The 17,629-nt window shown below is 38.7% G+C and overlaps 1 protein-coding gene across 5 annotated transcripts in view; it reads left to right on the top strand.

Annotated features, from left to right (window-relative positions):
* The window catches only part of LOC148365514 (coronin-1C-A-like), a 34,138-nt gene extending 20,549 nt beyond the window's left edge, over positions 1–13,589 (top strand). For all 5 annotated transcript variants that reach the window (XM_088335879.1, XM_088335876.1, XM_088335877.1 and 2 more), the window contains 9 exons: positions 1,424–1,546; positions 5,315–5,444; positions 5,603–5,784; positions 5,870–5,989; positions 7,140–7,244; positions 7,317–7,462; positions 8,924–8,981; positions 9,058–9,285; positions 9,783–13,589. In XM_088335879.1, the coding sequence (XP_088192005.1) occupies positions 1,424–1,546; positions 5,315–5,444; positions 5,603–5,784; positions 5,870–5,989; positions 7,140–7,244; positions 7,317–7,462; positions 8,924–8,981; positions 9,058–9,285; positions 9,783–9,902 (1,212 nt within the window). In that variant the 3' untranslated portion in view covers positions 9,903–13,589. The remainder of the gene's footprint in view (positions 1–1,423; positions 1,547–5,314; positions 5,445–5,602; positions 5,785–5,869; positions 5,990–7,139; positions 7,245–7,316; positions 7,463–8,923; positions 8,982–9,057; positions 9,286–9,782) is intronic.
* The last annotated feature ends 4,040 nt before the right edge of the window (positions 13,590–17,629 follow it).

The raw sequence follows: 17,629 nt of genomic DNA, 5'->3' as shown, positions 1-17,629 counted from the left end.
TTAGTGCATTGTTACAATAGCTGACTTTGATCTCTTTGATCTCTACAAGGGGAATTAACATTTTAGTAAAACAGAAACAAAACGAAAATAAATCCAAACAGCTTGACAACATCAATCACATTACTGTGCATGTTGAGAGATTTGTCAGCTGTGGTTATAATGTTTAAAATTAACTTCTTTTGTGGAGCACCAAAAGATGTGTCTTACCGTTAGCAGCGTAACAGAAAGAAATACAATAACAAATAGCCGCAACAAAATCCCCAAATTAAGTCACAAGGTACATATGTTCAGTTTCGTGCGATAATGTTTATTCTTGTATTGGGGTATGCATAACGCTTTCAGAGGGCAACTGGTCAAAGTGGTGGTGGCTGCGGTGGGAAGACTCTTTCATAATGGTGATGGCTTTGCCAAGGTGTCACAACTCGGCAATGTCCTCTAGACTGGGCAGCCGTTTCATGTTTTTATTTGAATTTTCTCTGGATGTTTTTCCTGTCTGCTGCTGTGCATTCATCATACCACATGATTACGTATACCAGAATGCTCTCCACTGTAGCTTTGTAGAAGGACACCAGGAGCTCCTGTTCCTGGTTCAGGTTGATCCTCCTGAGAATCCTCGGGAAGTGGTGTCGCTGCTGGGCCTTCCCATTCACAGCCGTGGTGTTGGCAGACCAGGAAACGCTGTTAGAGATGTGCAGGCCCAGGAGTTTGAAGGAGTGGACTCTCTTCCACAGAGTTTCTGTTGATCAAGTAGACTTTCCTGTATCTTGTGGTGTTGAGTATTAGTTTATTATTTGAACACCACGTCGTCAGCATCTTGACCTTCTTCCTGTATGCAGTCTTATCCCCTTTCAGAGACGAGTACCACCTAGAAGACACCCAGAACACATCTGTTTCTCCAACTTGCTCTCGAATGTTTGGAGGCAATTTGGAGACTATTTAAAAATGGGTGCATTTATTTTCATTGTTTTTCTCATCCTTTTAGCCATGATTTAGTTATGTAAAGGGTGTATCATTATTATTTTGAGAAGATGAGAAAATGTAGGAATTGACTTTATAATAATGTCCTCAATACTGTGCTGTATTGCGTTGGGATAATAACTGTTGGTCAGATTGTTTACCCCTGCGCAGCACCAGTAAAGCTTTTGTCCCGTACGTAAATTATTTTGGATTTAAAGATAATTCAGGATGTGTGTTTTAACACTTCCTTGAGCATAGACCCCTAGCACTTGATGTCGGTACTGTGCCTCCCCCCAAGCAACTACTCTACATTACACTGTTATGGTAATCGTTTTTGTTAGCAAATAATTTGATGATTTTATGTATTTTTTCCATTTAGAGCCTACTTGACCATGATAAGTGACTAATCAATGTGATTGACCTTATTATCTGACACCCCCCCCCCTTTTTTTTTTTTCTTTTACAGACGGGGCGCATTGACAAAGCCTGCCCAACTGTGTGTGGCCACACTGGTCCTGTGTTGGACATTGACTGGTGCCCCCATAATGATCAGGTCATCGCCAGTAGCTCTGAAGACTGCTCAGTTATGGTAAGACATGCTACACATTTACACAATAAAACATTTTTATTTTTTACGCTGTAAAAATAACAGTTTGCCTACAACTAACTAAAAGTTCCTCGCTTTTATTGTGAAAGCTGGGCCTGTTGTAACTCATGCCTGGGTGTGGGCCGCATTTGTTGGATTAGATTAAATTCCAAAATGTTTTTGATATCATGATACCTGCTAAGGTTGTTGCTCATGGTCCACATTATTATTTAACTCTGACTGATTGAATATAAAGTACCTGAGGTTGTAAAAACAAATCTATTTGTCCTGAATAATGTGAAATGGGGAACACATTTTTTAACCTTGTACAACCAGAGTGTTGATGACAGTTGGCACAGATGTGCCAACTGTCATCAACACATCTCACATCAACATGCAATCTTTTTGCATATTTGTGGGGACAAAAACTGTTTTACTTTGCAATTGTCATCATAATTTGTTAGAAATTATTTCAATAATGAATTTACAGTAAATTGTGTTTTTATTTTGGATTTGAACCGTCCGTTGCTGATGTCAAAATATTACACATTTGCACTGTATTTGAGAAGCCTTTGGACTCTTAAAAGTTTTAAGTATCAAGCAACTAGTTTTCTGACATGCCAAGAAGCTAAAAGTAGTTATGTCAGCAGTTATTTATTATATGGGTAGGGCCCTTTCTTGTGCCCCCTGAACCAATTTTTTTGTGCAGTAGGCTAATGTGCTGGCTTAGTTAACTGTTATTAGACAATGACATCAGAATATTTAAAGTGGTTACTCGTCAAACTATCATTTACTTTTGGACACCCGCAATAAGCAGGAGTTGACAAATATAGAGTTGTGTAATTGTTTTCCCCTTCACGCAAATCTTCGATCACTGCTGCCCCCTTGTGGTTGTATTTAAGACCACACCTCCCATCATTGTTTTTTTTTAATTTATTCATCATTGACCAACTCTTCTCGCAAGTGTTGCAGTGCTGGAGTCCATCTCGGCTTATTTTGGGTGGTAGGCAGACCCACTGGACTCGGGTGTTTTTTGTATTTTTACTGTGGTTCCCTCTTAGATGCTGTTGATAATTAAGATTGCAGCAATATAGTTTGATGTGAGGGCTTATTTTTTTCTTCTATGTTTAATCATTTTGTTTTTATCCTTAGTGCTGCTTCTGACAATCAAATTAAAATCAAGTAAGGCTAAAACGACCCTTTTCAAAATGTCATTGTTACTTATTTGTTCTGGTAAATATCAAGTCAAGTCATTTTATTTGTAACAACCCTTGATCACAAAAAGTCTCAAAGGGCTGTGCAGACTTACAGACTACAGACCATTACTACACCATCCCCCGATCTAAAACTTGCATGAGGGCAAGGAAAAACCTGGGAAAAGCTCAGCATGAGGAAAAATAGAAACCTTGAACGGGCCACACATTAGGTAATAACGCTTCTAGGATGAACAGGTTGCAATGGATGTTGCAGGGGCATCAACAATACACAGACATAATCAAAATAAAATATAGCTCATTCATAAGCTTTAAAATATAAGTGTGTTTTAAGCCTAGATTTAAACAGTTCCACTGAGGTTGCCGATCGAATCTCAGAGGGCAGAGCATCCCACAGCAACAGGGCCCGAATGGACGACGCTCTTGAACCTGCGGATCTTTTGTTGGCTCTCGGGATCACTAGTGTACAGGCATTTTCCCAGCGAAAGGCTTTGAGCAGGAACATAGTGGAAGATTACATCTGAAAGCTATGACGAGCAAGCCCATGCATAATTTTGTATATTACCAACAGAACCATAAAATAATATGTTAAGATGACAGGTAAGCTAAAATCGGGGTAATGTGCTCAAACTTTCTTCTCTTAGTTAAAAGCCTTGCTGCAGCATTTTGTACCAGCTGCAGCCTCTTGATGCTATACTTCTGGAGACCGGAAAGTTGTACATTACTGTAACTGAGACGGGAGGTAACAAACTCGTGAATTATAATCTCTGCATCAGATTGGGACAGCATAGGGGCAGGGCAGGTTGCCAAGTTGGAAATAAATGTGTTGTAATAATATCCTTAACCCTAACACAATGTGTCCTATCTGAGAGGTAGGATTTGAAGCACGAGAGGACAGTTCCCGAGAGACCAATCCATTTATCTAGTAAACTATTATATTCCACAGTGTTAAAGTTAGCCCTGAGATTCAGCAGCAACAACAGTGATGAAGCGCCGGAGTCCATTGCCAGTAGAAGATTATTGGTTACCTTAAACAGGGCTGTCTCAGTAGAGTGATTAGCCCCGAATCCTGACTACAACAATTCAAAAAGATTTAATGTCAGACATAAAATACTTCAGCTGGCAGATTCAGCCGCTGTGCCACAACTTTTTCAAGTACTTTAGAAAGAAATGGTAGATTTGACACCGGTCTACAATTACATAGGCATTCCAGGTCAATGTTGGGTTGTTTAAGCATACGTTTAATGACAGCGGACTTAAAAGCCGCTGGAAGAACACCAGAGGAGAGCGATATATTGATATTTAAACCTGAAGGTCCAAGGACCCCGAAAAAACTCTTTCATCAGCGTGCCTTGAAGTGAATCAAACATGGGAGTAGTCGGTTTTGGTGTACCTAGCCGCTGCGCAAGATTATCAAGTGCCAAATCACTGAAAAGTGAAGAAATCAACAGACAGCCAGCATCCTGCATAGCTATACTTTCCAGATCTTTGACATTTGTCATATTTATATGGTCATTACGAACATCTTCCCAGATGCGTTGAATAGTGTTATTAAAAAAAGACCATTAAATCATGAACTGAATGGGTTAAACCATCTGGAATAATCTGTTGCCTCGTTAGCAATGCTACAATGTAGAAGAAGATTTTGGGGGTTATTGTTTTTCAAACGATTTTATTTATGTAGTTTGACATGTTATATTGTACATGTGTTTCGGTATATCATATATATTGTTAATTAACATTTTGTTGTGAGATACTGAGATGCTCAACATGAATGAGGTTTATTATTAAAAAAAGTTCCAAAATTAGGTAGCTTGGACGTTCACTGTAGAAGGAAAATATACATGCAAATGTATACACAGTTTAAAGTGAAAAAATTATTGTTGGTAATATACTGATTAAAGGGATAACCACAAACTTGTCTTTTTTCATGTTCTCCTTTTATACTTCCTTTTTTCTTAACTTCTTTAAACAACAACAATGGTTTGTAATATAATGCATCAAAGCAAGTGAGCCATTTGAGAGCCAGCTCTCTTTAATGAGTTGAGCCGAAAAAGCCGGTTCTCTAAAAAGAGAGACTTACATACCACATGAAATCCGAGGTGGGAGACGAATGCGCACAGTAGCATCAAACGCTTAGTTTGCAACGAAAAAAAACAATACTGAGATAGAGGCTACCGCGGCGAACTCGTTTGAGTTGATTGATTTGCCGTTTCGTGATAGTCGGTGTATACCCGATGGTACCCATAATTGACAAATTTGCGTTTTTCCGTACATATTTTCTTGTACGTCGTACACGTCTTAAAATGCATAATAAACGTACTTTGTACGGCAAAAACGTCCAGGTTGACAGGTATGTCACGTGTATATAGTGTGAATACATGAATACACACTACTTATACTGAAAGTTTAAATTTTCACGTGTCTTGACAGTTCAGTGCGCTTTATGTATGAAATTTTAATACCAAAGACTATTTTTGGGGGGTGCGTTACATAAACCAGCGCACCTTATCGTCCAGAAAATAGGGTAGTTTTTGATCATATCATAATTTTACAGGTGTGGCAAATTCCTGAGACCGGCCTCGTCACACCTTTGTCCGAGCCCGCCGTGGAACTCAAGGGTCACTCCAAGCGAGTTGGCATAATCACATGGCACCCCACAGCTCGCAATGTTCTTCTCAGTGCAGGTCAGAACTACTATGTATTCTTCTCTTAATGTTACATTCGAGCCAGGCACCTTGAGTTGTAATCTATTTTGGGGGGAAATTCTGGCTCCCAAGTTAATTGCTTTAAAATGTGGCAATAAGTTGCCTTCCTGCTCAATGACTTCTTGATCTTCTGCCAGGTTGTGATAACGTGATCATGATCTGGAACGTGGGCACTGGTGAGGCCATGATCACTTTGGCTGACATGCATCCCGATATGATATACAACGTTTGCTGGAATCGCAACGGCAGTCTCATCTGTACGTCTTGCAAGGACAAGTCTCTCCGTGTCATTGACCCCCGCCGTGAGGAAATTGTGGCTGTAAGGAAAAACAGGGTTGGGGTTCAATTTTGTACTTTCAAACAAATGTTTTACTTATATGTCATAAAAAACGATATCATTCCAGGAGAAAGAAAGGGCACACGAAGGTGCTCGGCCCATGAGGGCAATCTTTTTAAAGGATGGCAAAATCTTGACTACCGGTTTCAGTCGTATGAGTGAGAGACAGGTCGCCCTATGGGACACGGTATGTTGTTGGATTGATATTGTCCCTGCGTTTACTCACTTCTCAGACTGAAAACATTTCTTCAATCTGGAATGAAGTTAATTCTATTATGTGGCAAATTATAATAAGCACAAGACAAACGGGCACAACAAAAATACATATTTGATTGAACCTAGTCCAATAATAAATAAAATGAAAAAAAAAAATTCTAAAACCAATAAGTCACTGTGCTCAGTCCGTATAGAAATAAATCTATAACTAAAGCTCTGTCCATTTTTAGGGTTAGGCAAATGCATAAAATGTTTAGTGTCAAGAAAAACCGTTTTTATCCCCTGTCAACCAAGGAGAGGCACAACACTAAACAAAACTACGTCTATTTTGTATAGTACGTTCAGAGGTCAACTGCAAAATGTGTAAAAACAGTATCTAACGATTCTCAAAAGTTTGAAATCAAACGGTTTTGACAACTGATATTTGTTCTTCGGGCTGAGTGCATTTAATTTCAAATACGTTTGTCAAGCACATTCTGGATAACGCTCAAGCAAAATATGCACGTATAAAATGTACAATGCATGTTATCAAAACCGCATTGGCTCAGTTTTGTTAAACTTTGAAACGTGCTTTTTAAATGTTCGTGCGTCACCGGTCTACGGCCATGATACGCATATGCTTTGCAAACGTTGCAAGTACTTTTTTTTTTCAAAACTTTACACGTTTTGGTACACGTAGGTGATGTTGACTCTGACATTTCTGTGTGTTTTGTTGCCGCTCAAGACAGAGACGCTGTTGGCAAAAATGATATTCATGTAGAGATGCCGCTCTGTTGAAAAAAACGTGTCTTGCGACAATGGTTGACAATGAAATTCATTGGAGACTATTTCTATTACTGATTTTAGTCGACATTGTCAAAAAATATGTTGCAGCCCTTACTCTATAGTCAAAAGCATTAAGTTATTCAAAAATAAATTTCATTCGATTTTGTTAAGGCTGATATGTATTTTAAATACTCAATTTGTTCACTTGTTAATAAACTGCAAATTTAGAAAATTGAGTGTAACAAATCATAGCATATTATTACATGACCCATTTAACTCACATTTTCTTCCTCAAATTGCTGCTCAGGAAAACTCATTATTTCAGAGAACCTCTTATCGATATGCATTATTTGCAGAACAACTTTGAGGACCCCATGGGTATGCTTTGCTTGGACTCCAGCAATGGAGTGCTCTTGCCCTTTTACGACCCAGACACAAACATGGTTTACTTTTGTGGAAAGGTATGCTCGGATTCAGTCAAAATGTTGAGCACTGTTCAGTTTCCGCAATTTTAATGTATTTTTTGTCAACAGGGTGACAGTAGCATCCGATACTTTGAAGTTACGGATGAAGAGCCATATGTTCACTTCCTTAACAGTTACATCTCTAAGGAGCCTCAGAGAGGCATGGGCTGCATGCCAAAAAGGGGCCTTGATGTCAACAAGTGTGAAATTGCAAGGTAATGACTATTTACACAGAAGTCCAAAAATGAGTAGTAGTTTTAAAACTTATAGTTTTTTTTATACTCTTGCAAGACTCAAAACTTGAATTGGTATGGGATTTTGTTAGAATCCTTGCTTAAAGCGAAAGTCAACCATATACTGATTTAACAATATTAGGTTCTATTAGCCCCCGACAATCTAAGCACAGTATTTTAGAATGAGTTCTTAAACAAAATCCACTCATTTTTATCCATCTCCCGTGGGTTGTCATTGAGATCAGGTGCCAATGACCAATCATGGCTTGGCATCACGCACGATGGGTTGTTAGCCAAGCTATCTTCATCCCTTGATGCAACAAAGCGACCCCCCCTCACAATGAATGATTCTTAACTTATATTCTCTACACACAAATCATAGTAACGCGTTAAATTTAGAGGGTACTAAACACAAGATGTGATAGTATTGGGTTGACTTAAGTTACCGCATTTTCTGGACTATAAGGCGCATCTCGAAATATTTTTTACATATGACGCACCGGGTGCATTAAATTAAAACTACAGTAAGATCGAGTTTTGCATTCGAAAAAAAGTGAGAAACCATTAAAATGAAATTTATAAATAGTTTACGTATGTAGAAGATTTAGTTGAAATAATGCATTTCCGATAATTACCGCATTATAAGGCGCCCCGGATTTTAAACCGTACTTTCGAATTTCTGGCAAATTTCGGGGTTTTTGGTGCGCCTCATAGTCCGCAAAATAGTTGCTCTGACAATTGTTGCAATTGTATTGAAATATAAATGGTTCGATTAAAATTCTACATTACTATACACAATTAAGCTATATTAGTGTGAAGTATAGTCTGGGCCAGTACTTCAAACTGCTGAACTAGAAGACCCTACCTAATTTAAACAGTCGTAATAGTCTAGAAATTATCAAGGCCTACTTTTTTTTCACATTTCTCTTTGGTGGCAAGTCTCAGTTTGTCTTTTTAGTCAGGTGAAAAGACGAGGTGTGAAATAACATCTGTAATGTGTAATTCTATGTTGATATTTTGAAAAATTTTATTTGAGCTGATCCATTCAATATACTCAATTTATTTTGTCAAGTGGTTAAGCACAGTACTATTTGGATCCATATAGATATTTTCTTTAAAATTCATGATATTTTTTTTTATATAGCCACCTGACAAATGTGGATAAAGTTGGCATTTTTTCTGTGTATTTGTATGTATAAACATTTACTCAAGCTTTTTTTAGCAATGAAAAGATTTATCTTGTGCCAAATCTGTCCGGGATATAAAATGTGAACTTCTCCCACATATATATCAGTTTGGTTTACAGGGTGTAATACCTACCCTTACCGCTAGAGTGCAGACTAGTATCACTAAAGAAGTGCGTGTTTTTGTTCTAGGATCTGAACCCACGAAACTCAAAATATATATATATTTTTTCATGTACCATTTCTTTATGTTTACCAGGTACTTTAAACTTCATGAAAGGAAGTGTGAGCCTATCGTGATGACTGTACCAAGAAAGGTGAGTTATCAGCCTTGTGGGACGCTTTGTACTCGGTCATAATACCCAACACACTGACTCTGTTCTGGGCTTTCAGTCTGACCTGTTTCAGGATGACTTGTACCCTGACACAGCTGGACCTGACTCAGCCCTGGAAGCTGAGGAGTGGTTTGATGGCAAGAATGGTGAGCCCATCCTTATCTCTCTGAAAAACGGTTACGTTCCAACCAAGAGCCGCGAAATCACCGTTGTCAAAAGGAACATTTTGGATGCCAAGGTGACCAAAAGCGCGGACAACGAATCAGCCTCTCATAATGCTTCAAGCGTGAGTATTCATTATCATTCGATAATAGTGGGAGAAATTAAAACCCCTATTTTAGAGAGAACACTTTCGGGCTACAAAGCACAATGGCGATTACAAACTACGGAGACTCGGAGTGACCAAACCGCACAATTAAAAAAAAAATTGCCTAGCCTTTTACAAGTTTTTTTGGGGTGGCCCTTAAGCCCTGTGCACACCTCTCACCCACCGCATGGGACACCACTGTGATCAGGATTTTCTTGGGCATCAAGTGTGCAAAGGCACTATTATTTCATATATTTTATGTCAAACGTCACACAGTGAATTAAAATACACTGAAAAATCAGCTTTTGTCTAGGTGTTAGGTTAGGCAACTTTTAAAAAAAAATTGTCTTAAAATGTATAGTGTAGCACTGATTCCAAAAATCTAATTATATTGCTTTAATGGCTCTGAGTCAAAAATGTTCCTGAACCCTGCCTTAAACGGTCAATAAAAATTGATGTCTTTTCTGTACCCACAGAATTACAACACCAAGCTGGAAGAGATTTTAAAAGAAATCAAATCCATCAAGGACCTGCTCAGCAATCATGAGAAGCGACTCGTCAAACTTGAGAATGAAATGGCTAAAATTTCTATGTAGGGATTCTTGCCTGACCTGCATCACATTCCGGCAACGCATTCGGTCACTGCCAATTTCAATGACAGAGACCTGCCTTAGCAACAATTCCTAGCAACATTCCAAATAAACGTTTCCTAGCCAGTTTCAATCCTTCTGCATAACTCAGTTGGACTAAGGACATGTGTTAACATTTGCAGGATGTGAGCTTCCTTTGCCATTTCTAAAAAAAAAAAAGTTTATTTTCGTTCTGTTGCAGTTCTTTAAATTGTGTTGACTTGTATAATCAACTTTACATTATGATTTCCTTTTTTGAGAATAGCGCCAAATAACATTCAAATGAGCATTCCTTTTTTCCTTCTAACTGTTCTATAACAATATTCTAAAATCATAACTTGGATTAATTTGATCCCCTGCTGGTACTGTTGGTTTGTCTACTAATAAAGACATGATCGTTCTACTCTTTTAATGATTGATGCATTCTGACATGGAGGGACAAAACATCAAAACGAAAATCAAGAAAATAGTTATCAATAATATATTTTTATTACGGGCGTATGGGGTGCCGCAGTCTTATCCGGGCCCCCGCAACCCGACCTCGGATAAGCAAAAGGTGATGGATGGATGGCTGGATGAATAAATATATTTTTATGAATTTGTATGTAATTGAGGGAAATACGTACTGAATTCAGCCATGCAAAAGCACTTAATACTTGGCGGCAAAGCCTTTGTTTGCAAGCACAGCAGTTTGAAATTTGTGGTAGTTAACCACAGTGTTGGTCACAAGCCAGGGGGTATTTTGGCCAACTTTTCTTTGCAGATCCTCTCTAAATCATTAAGGTTGGCTGGCTGTTGCTTGCCAGCTCGGACCTTCAGCTCCCCCCATAGATTTTCCATTGGATTGAGGTCTGGAGACTTGCTGGGCCACTCCATGACCTTAATGTGCTTCTTGAGCCATTCCTTGGTTGCCGTTGCTTTATGCTTCAGATCATCATCATGTTGGAAGACCCAACCATAGCCTATTTTCAGCTTCCTGGTTAAGCGGGGGAGGTTGGTTCTCAAAACTTTGCATTACATGGCTCCATCCATCCTTTTCCACTGATACAGTGAAGTTGCCCTGTGCCTTTGGCAGAGAAACACCCCCATAAAATGAGGTTTCCATCTCCTTGCTTGACAGTAGGCACAGTGTTCTTGGGGTCATAGGCAGCGTTTTCTTTGTCCACACATTCCGAGTTGATTTTAGACCAAACTATATATTCTGAAAACTACTGCTTTGTAATTCAGTCTTGGTTTGATTTTGCGCGTATTTGAAAAGGATCATTGGCTCAAGTTTGAACGAGATGGAGATGATTTGCATTCAATTAGATTTTGTCTCTGAGCCATAGGTACTCAAAGAAAGAGCCATATCTGGCTCGCGAGCCATAGGTTCCCGATCCCTGGTATATAGTATAGTGTACGTCATGTATGAAGGAATAGGTACAGTGACTAAAACGTCAGAATATGATGTCCAGGGATGAGACTGCGTTGTTCATGTTGACGATCCACTAATAACAATAATGTAAAATGGTCTTGCGGGCCAGATATGATTACATCCAGGCCGGGAGTTTGACACATGTGGTTTAGACCAAATAGGTCAATTTTGTCTTATCTGACCACAGAACCTTCCCCTATCACTTTATGCATCTTTGTTGGAATCATTGGCATACTTTACATGGGCTGCCACATGTGTCTTCTTAAACGGGGATACCTTTTGGGCACTGCAGGATTTTAATACATTGCAGGGCATAGTGCTTCTAATAGTCTTCTTGGTGACTAGTCTCAGCTGCTTTGAGGTCATTCGCCAATGCCCGTTGAGTGGTTACAGAACGATATCCTACAGTTTTCATGATCATTTCTACTTCAGGAGGAGAAATCTTTAGTGCACCAGACCGAGGTCTTTTTATGGTCATTCTATTTCTTAAATGTTCTCATTGCAACCAAAGGTTGTTATTTTAATTTCTAGCTTTTGTAGGTCATTCCAGAATTTTACTGGTCAACAATCCTGTCTCTGAGGTCTTGCGCGAGCGCTTTGGTCTTAACCATATTAAAAAAATTGGAATCAGTATGACTGTTGGACGGTCTTCTTCGGGTTTAACAGCAGTTGGCAATATTTTTCGATTCTCTCAACACGTGTCTTTCATACAGGGGATTGGTAAGTACAGGTGTCTTGAATTCAGTTAGTTAATTGGGAGTGTCTAACTGTAGAAGTCAGAATTCCCAATACATACTATAGGAGCAAATGTATATTTTTCTCAATTAGAATAAAGTAAGATATATTCTTTAAAGTTATTTGAGTTACTTGATTTAAAAAGATATATATTTTGTCCGTGATAGAATACATCGATAGTTAAAAGTAAAGAATCATGATTTTTATTAGTGGGCAAGCCAACAAAGTCCGCAAGGGATCAAATACTTTTTACGCTCATTGTATTCCTTTACCTGAACTGCATGCTTGGTGCAGTAAAGCAACATGAACACCTTCCTGCTATTTTCTTAATCTGCAGCCCCAAGAAATAACCAATGATTAAATTAGGATGACTTTTTTTTTTCCTGGGAGAAGTTCCGGTGCATTCCACACATAAAACTAGAATTACATAGACTAAGATCATTGGTTGTTATTAATTATCTCCATCTTCCATATCACGATTTTTGGCATGATGTAATTGATGACCAAATTTAAGAGGAAACTGCCCTGCCTAAAATTGAGTTTGAAAATGTGCCTTTTGTCTCTTGAGTATGGACATTTCACCCTTGCTTGATTCGGGGTTGAGTCATTTGAATATACGTATATATATTTTTTGTTTGAATTCTCATTCCAGCTGTGCTTATGTTCCTTGTCCCTCTTCAATGTATTGTGCTAAGTTCAGAACACCTGCTGATACGCAAACCCCTTTGTTTTATGTGGGCTAATATGAAAGATCAACTTTTAATGTCTTTCATGTGGGAATAACAGACAGGTAAAGGTGTTTGTCAATCACTTATGAAATATGTTGCCACTGTAAAGCCCATAAAGTGCCACAGGCACAACTGTGCAAGTGTTAATAGGGGATTGTAAAGTGTTTAGTTCAAGTTGCCCCGTAAAGGAAGATTGGAAAACTATTTGAGGGTGCCAAAACTCTGTTTCTTGGATGACGGCTAGAAATGTTTTGTCATTGTAGCAAGCAGTATTGGGCCTACTTTAAACTAAAGTATCACTTGAGTAACCGTGTAAAATAATCAAGTCAAGTTTAGAGTGGGCTATTAAATAATCTGCTTGCACTGTTGGCTATGTTTAGTAAACTAGGGGAAGACAACTAATCCAAAGGGAAAATGTAGGTTGGAATGTTGAAAAATGAACGTTTTTATTCAGGTATAGAAAATGAGTAAACGTGGTGTAAATGACAAATGTTTTTCTCTTTAAAAAAAAAAAATCCTCTGCTTTGTTGCTGTTTCGAAGAGGGTATTTGTCAGGGTGTCTGGGTTTTAAAATGTTTCTCCTTGTTTTTGGTTCCTGCAACCCCGCCATAATGCAGCAGCAAAAACCTCAATTATACTGGAGGGTTTGTATGGAAAATCAAGTAAAAATGAACCTGGTTGATGCAATTATGTCTAAGTACACTCAGCATTTGTGTTTATTTTTCTGGCTGCAACTATCAAACGTTGATTACAAAAATAAAGAATTTTCAAAATGAATCACTCTGTTACTTCTGCAATCTTCTTCTTATTAAACAGTTAACAAATTCTCACTATTTTGTTGTAATTGCAACTGAAAAAGACAGTTTTCTTCCTGCAAATGTTTAACAGCCGAGTTATGCAACTGGTATAACAAACCCTGGAGTGAAGCAATTTAGTTGAGGTTTTTTATTACAATAAAGACATTTGGTGCTTGTGAGTACAGAACAAGGCTGTCATGGATTAACAAATGCGGTATCGAAATGTCTGATAACCCAATCCCATTGGCATATATATGATTATGACAAAAACAGTGGGAAAATTTCCAAAAGCTTAGCTTCAGACAAGTCCTTTTGTCCAGGCGGAGCACTGCAGTTGATTTGGTAAAAATCATGGTCTCTCAACACTTCAACACCACTTAGAACAATATGGAGACACTGTAATGACCAGATAAATGGATACATTAAAGCGTCAAGTGAAAAAAAATAAGTAAATACATGAAGGATAGTAAGGGGCATTAATTACGACTAAATGATTTACAAAATGTGATCTATCTATCTACCAACCAGGTCTGCAATCCGATACCTCAGAAATGCATGACGGGAAAAAAAGATAATGTCATATCCAAATTTCTTTTTCAAAAGACTTCTAACATTTTACCTTTTTTTTTGTAAAAGTTGTATTAATGCAAAAATAAATTAGAGAAATTAAGCTGAGTCATTTTGCAATAGCACCAATAAACATGCAGACATCTACATCTACATTTTATATTTTATTTTAAAATGTATACATATACCATTTAATCAAATTGGTTTTAAAACCCTCACGATTAAAGCAAGGTTATGTTTTTTAAGCACTACATTTGATATGCATTGAAAAACGTAAAATGGAAAACTCGTTTTTTGTTTTTTTAAATAAAATATTTACGTCTTCTGCCACCTGATAGGAAAAAATAGCAAGGAAAGAAAAATGCAGCTAGTTATTTGAAGTTTGGTGACAAAATGGCACCTTTTTTCTGTAGTATTTTTTTTTAACCATTTCATATATATTGTTTTAAAGTGTTGGGTCGTGTATTTAACACCTAGGCCTTTCCGCAGCGATAAGGTTTTCCTAAGCCTGACAGGCCTAAAATTTCAATCATTAAGTTCAGGTCTAGCCGGTCTTTTTTAAAAAATAATTATTATCCACTTGTCATCGTTCTTTGTCTTGCTGCCTCTCTCTCTAAGTGCTGCGTCTCTTAAAGACATACTGCTTCTGTGGTTCATGGTCTAATTTTCCACCTGTCAAAATGAAAGACGGCCTTAAAATTTTACTTTTGACTCTTTAAAAATCCCGTCATAGATGTAAAATTGTCGGCCAACGTAACCTGTAAACAAAGAAATGTTAAAAACACAGATATTACTTTGGCTTCAGGCTCGGTCCCGCAAATTAAGTTAACTGATTGGTTGTGCGACCATAGTAAATGATGTCCAGCTTTCCAACCAGGAAATGGCTTTGATGTAAATCTACGATCAAATACATTTGTTTTCCAGCCATTGTGTGTTGACAAAAACCCTGTAGAATCAATTCAATAATATATTTGTGAGTGCTGCTCGCCATCACTTTGGTGTATAATCGCCCCTTAGCTGCTTTTTCCTTACGCCTTCAAGTTGGCCCTCTTCCACCAACTCAAAATCTGATTGGCTAAACCAACATCTTTATGGAACAATGTGCACTCCGGTCTCCTCCCACATTCCAAAAAACATGCATGTGAGGTAAATTGGCCGGTCTAAATTGTCCCTAGGTGTGAATGAGCGAGTGAGTTGTCTGTCTGCCCTGTGACTGGCAACCAGTTCAGCGTGTTCCCTGCCCACTACTGCGACCCTAGTGAGGATCAGTGGTGCAGATGATGGATGGCTGGATGATTCAGATATTTTTTAAAGCAGCAGAGAAAGCCCTTACGGCACACCACTGTCCTTTTATTTGTAACATTTGGTGGGTCAGGTTAAAATGCCTGGGTATGTACACAAAATTGACAGGCACATTTATTGTGTTAATTTAGGTGGAGCATTTTACTAATTGCCATCTTGTCCTCTGTCCGGCCCTCACAGCTGGCACATTTAGGACATGTGTCTCAAATAAAGACACTTCTTAGGTTTCAAGAAGTACTTTGCTGAAAGCCTTTCAATTTATACACTGGCTCTGTACACGTGTTCTGGGATGAGAGGTTTGCTTTCTCCCTGTTCTGGTCATGTTCATGCTGCGGACACAGGCTGTAATCAAGAGCATGAAATTAGAGAGGCGCTCGAGATTTTGGGAGTCGCCCTTTTCTACACAGAAATACCATAAAACATGGACCTCGTCTACTCAAACTGAAACATCAGCTGAATTAGTGAGTCAGTAGTTTAGGCCAGGTACGTTCCCAAAATGGAAATGTTCAAGTGTACATTTAACTTTCACTTTTGTCTTTATTAATAACGATATAAAACTATCCTATTCATATCATAACATAATACAAAATTACTTCCTGAAATAACATAATACAAAGTTGTGTCCCTTGAATACAAAGTGTGACATTTACCCACCACTGCACCGGGCGTCTTTTGGGCATTGACATTCAGGTTAAATCTGGAATGTTTGTTTTTGGACTTGATTTTTGATGTTTAAAATTGGGTATCTTTTAGCATTTTCAACGTGGACCACATTTAGTCAAATACTGTACGAAAACATCCATCCATTTTCCTCAGTAGGGTTGTGGGGGTGCTGGATCCCATCACAGCTATCTTTGGGCAGTGGGCAGGGGACACCCTGAACTGGTTGCCAGCCAGTTGCAGGACTCACAGAGACAGACAACTCGCTTGCTCATTCACACCTAGGGACAATTTAGACAGGTCAAATTACCTGTTTGTTTTGAGAAAGTGTGAGGAAACCGGAACGCTTGGAGGAAACCCACACAAGTACAGGGAGAACATACAAGCTCCACAGGGGGGGTTGCGGTAGCTGGACTTGAACCCTGGACCTCTGCACCGTGGGGCTGCGCGCTAAATACCGCCCTGAACAGAGCATTCTTTCTCAAAATATTGTAACAAAGAAGTTTTTCCCAACTGATTTAGGATCCGATATCTCTGAAGAGCGGGATGACCCTTTTACAATAGCGACCAAACAATGAAGGTGCTGTTTCTGAGTCAGATCAGGAGGGTGCTCCTGATACTGGTAACCATGGAAACCAGTTCTATCTGTTTCATGTGGAGGACCAAAACCCTACCAAAGAAAAAACAGCCTGGAGAGGGACGGGCACTGCCAAGCTTTACTTACCCAAGGCACACCAAAGGGAATGGGGCCCAGGTGGTTAAGGGATCCGTGAATGGTAACAATACCAGTTCTGTATGAGTGCAGTTTTTGTGAATGTGCAGGACTACCATGTATGCAAACATTGAAAAAACTGAGTGTAAAATAATCCCTGCATCGTTGACCCAGGGAGTAAGGCCTGGAAGCATTAAAGAATATCGATTATTGCTCTTATTTGGAATCCTTGCCATCCAAAATTTTACGGCGCCCCGGCGTCTCAAACGTCACTAAGCGGAGAAGAAGAAAATTGGGGGTCTGAAAATAGAGGGATCGCCATCACTTTCCTGTCAGTGGTTGAAAAAATAACGGGCATGGTATTGCTCGGAAACTCCTCCTCTTTTTAAGTTTGTGCTCTTGCTCAGAACTGTTTTCAGCTCACTGCGGTCCTGATCATAAGAGCAGCAAGGGAGAACCTGTAAGTATTGACTACATTGACTATTTTTTAGAATAACCGATACTTTAGTAGAATGAATGCAAAACATAAAAATAGTTTATAAGTGTTTATATTTTGTGAGGATTCTAACATATTCAACTGTGAATCAACTTTGCTATTTAGTCACATCGTTATAACATGTACATATTTGTATTAAGGTATTGTTGAAAAGGCATAAACACTGAAATATGCACACATTTAAGTCCTATTTGTTGATTCTATTACCTCCATGTGTAATTACATAGAACATAGGTGTAAACTTGTGGCCTGCAGGCCATTTGCGGCCCCTGCTTTAATTTGA

The sequence above is a fragment of the Urocampus carinirostris genome, chromosome 5, assembly GCF_059441175.1.
Source record: "Urocampus carinirostris isolate Australia breed hairy pipefish chromosome 5, RoL_Ucar_1.0, whole genome shotgun sequence".
Lineage (NCBI taxonomy): Eukaryota > Metazoa > Chordata > Actinopteri > Syngnathiformes > Syngnathidae > Urocampus > Urocampus carinirostris.
This window is presented reverse-complemented; position numbering and strand designations above follow the sequence as displayed.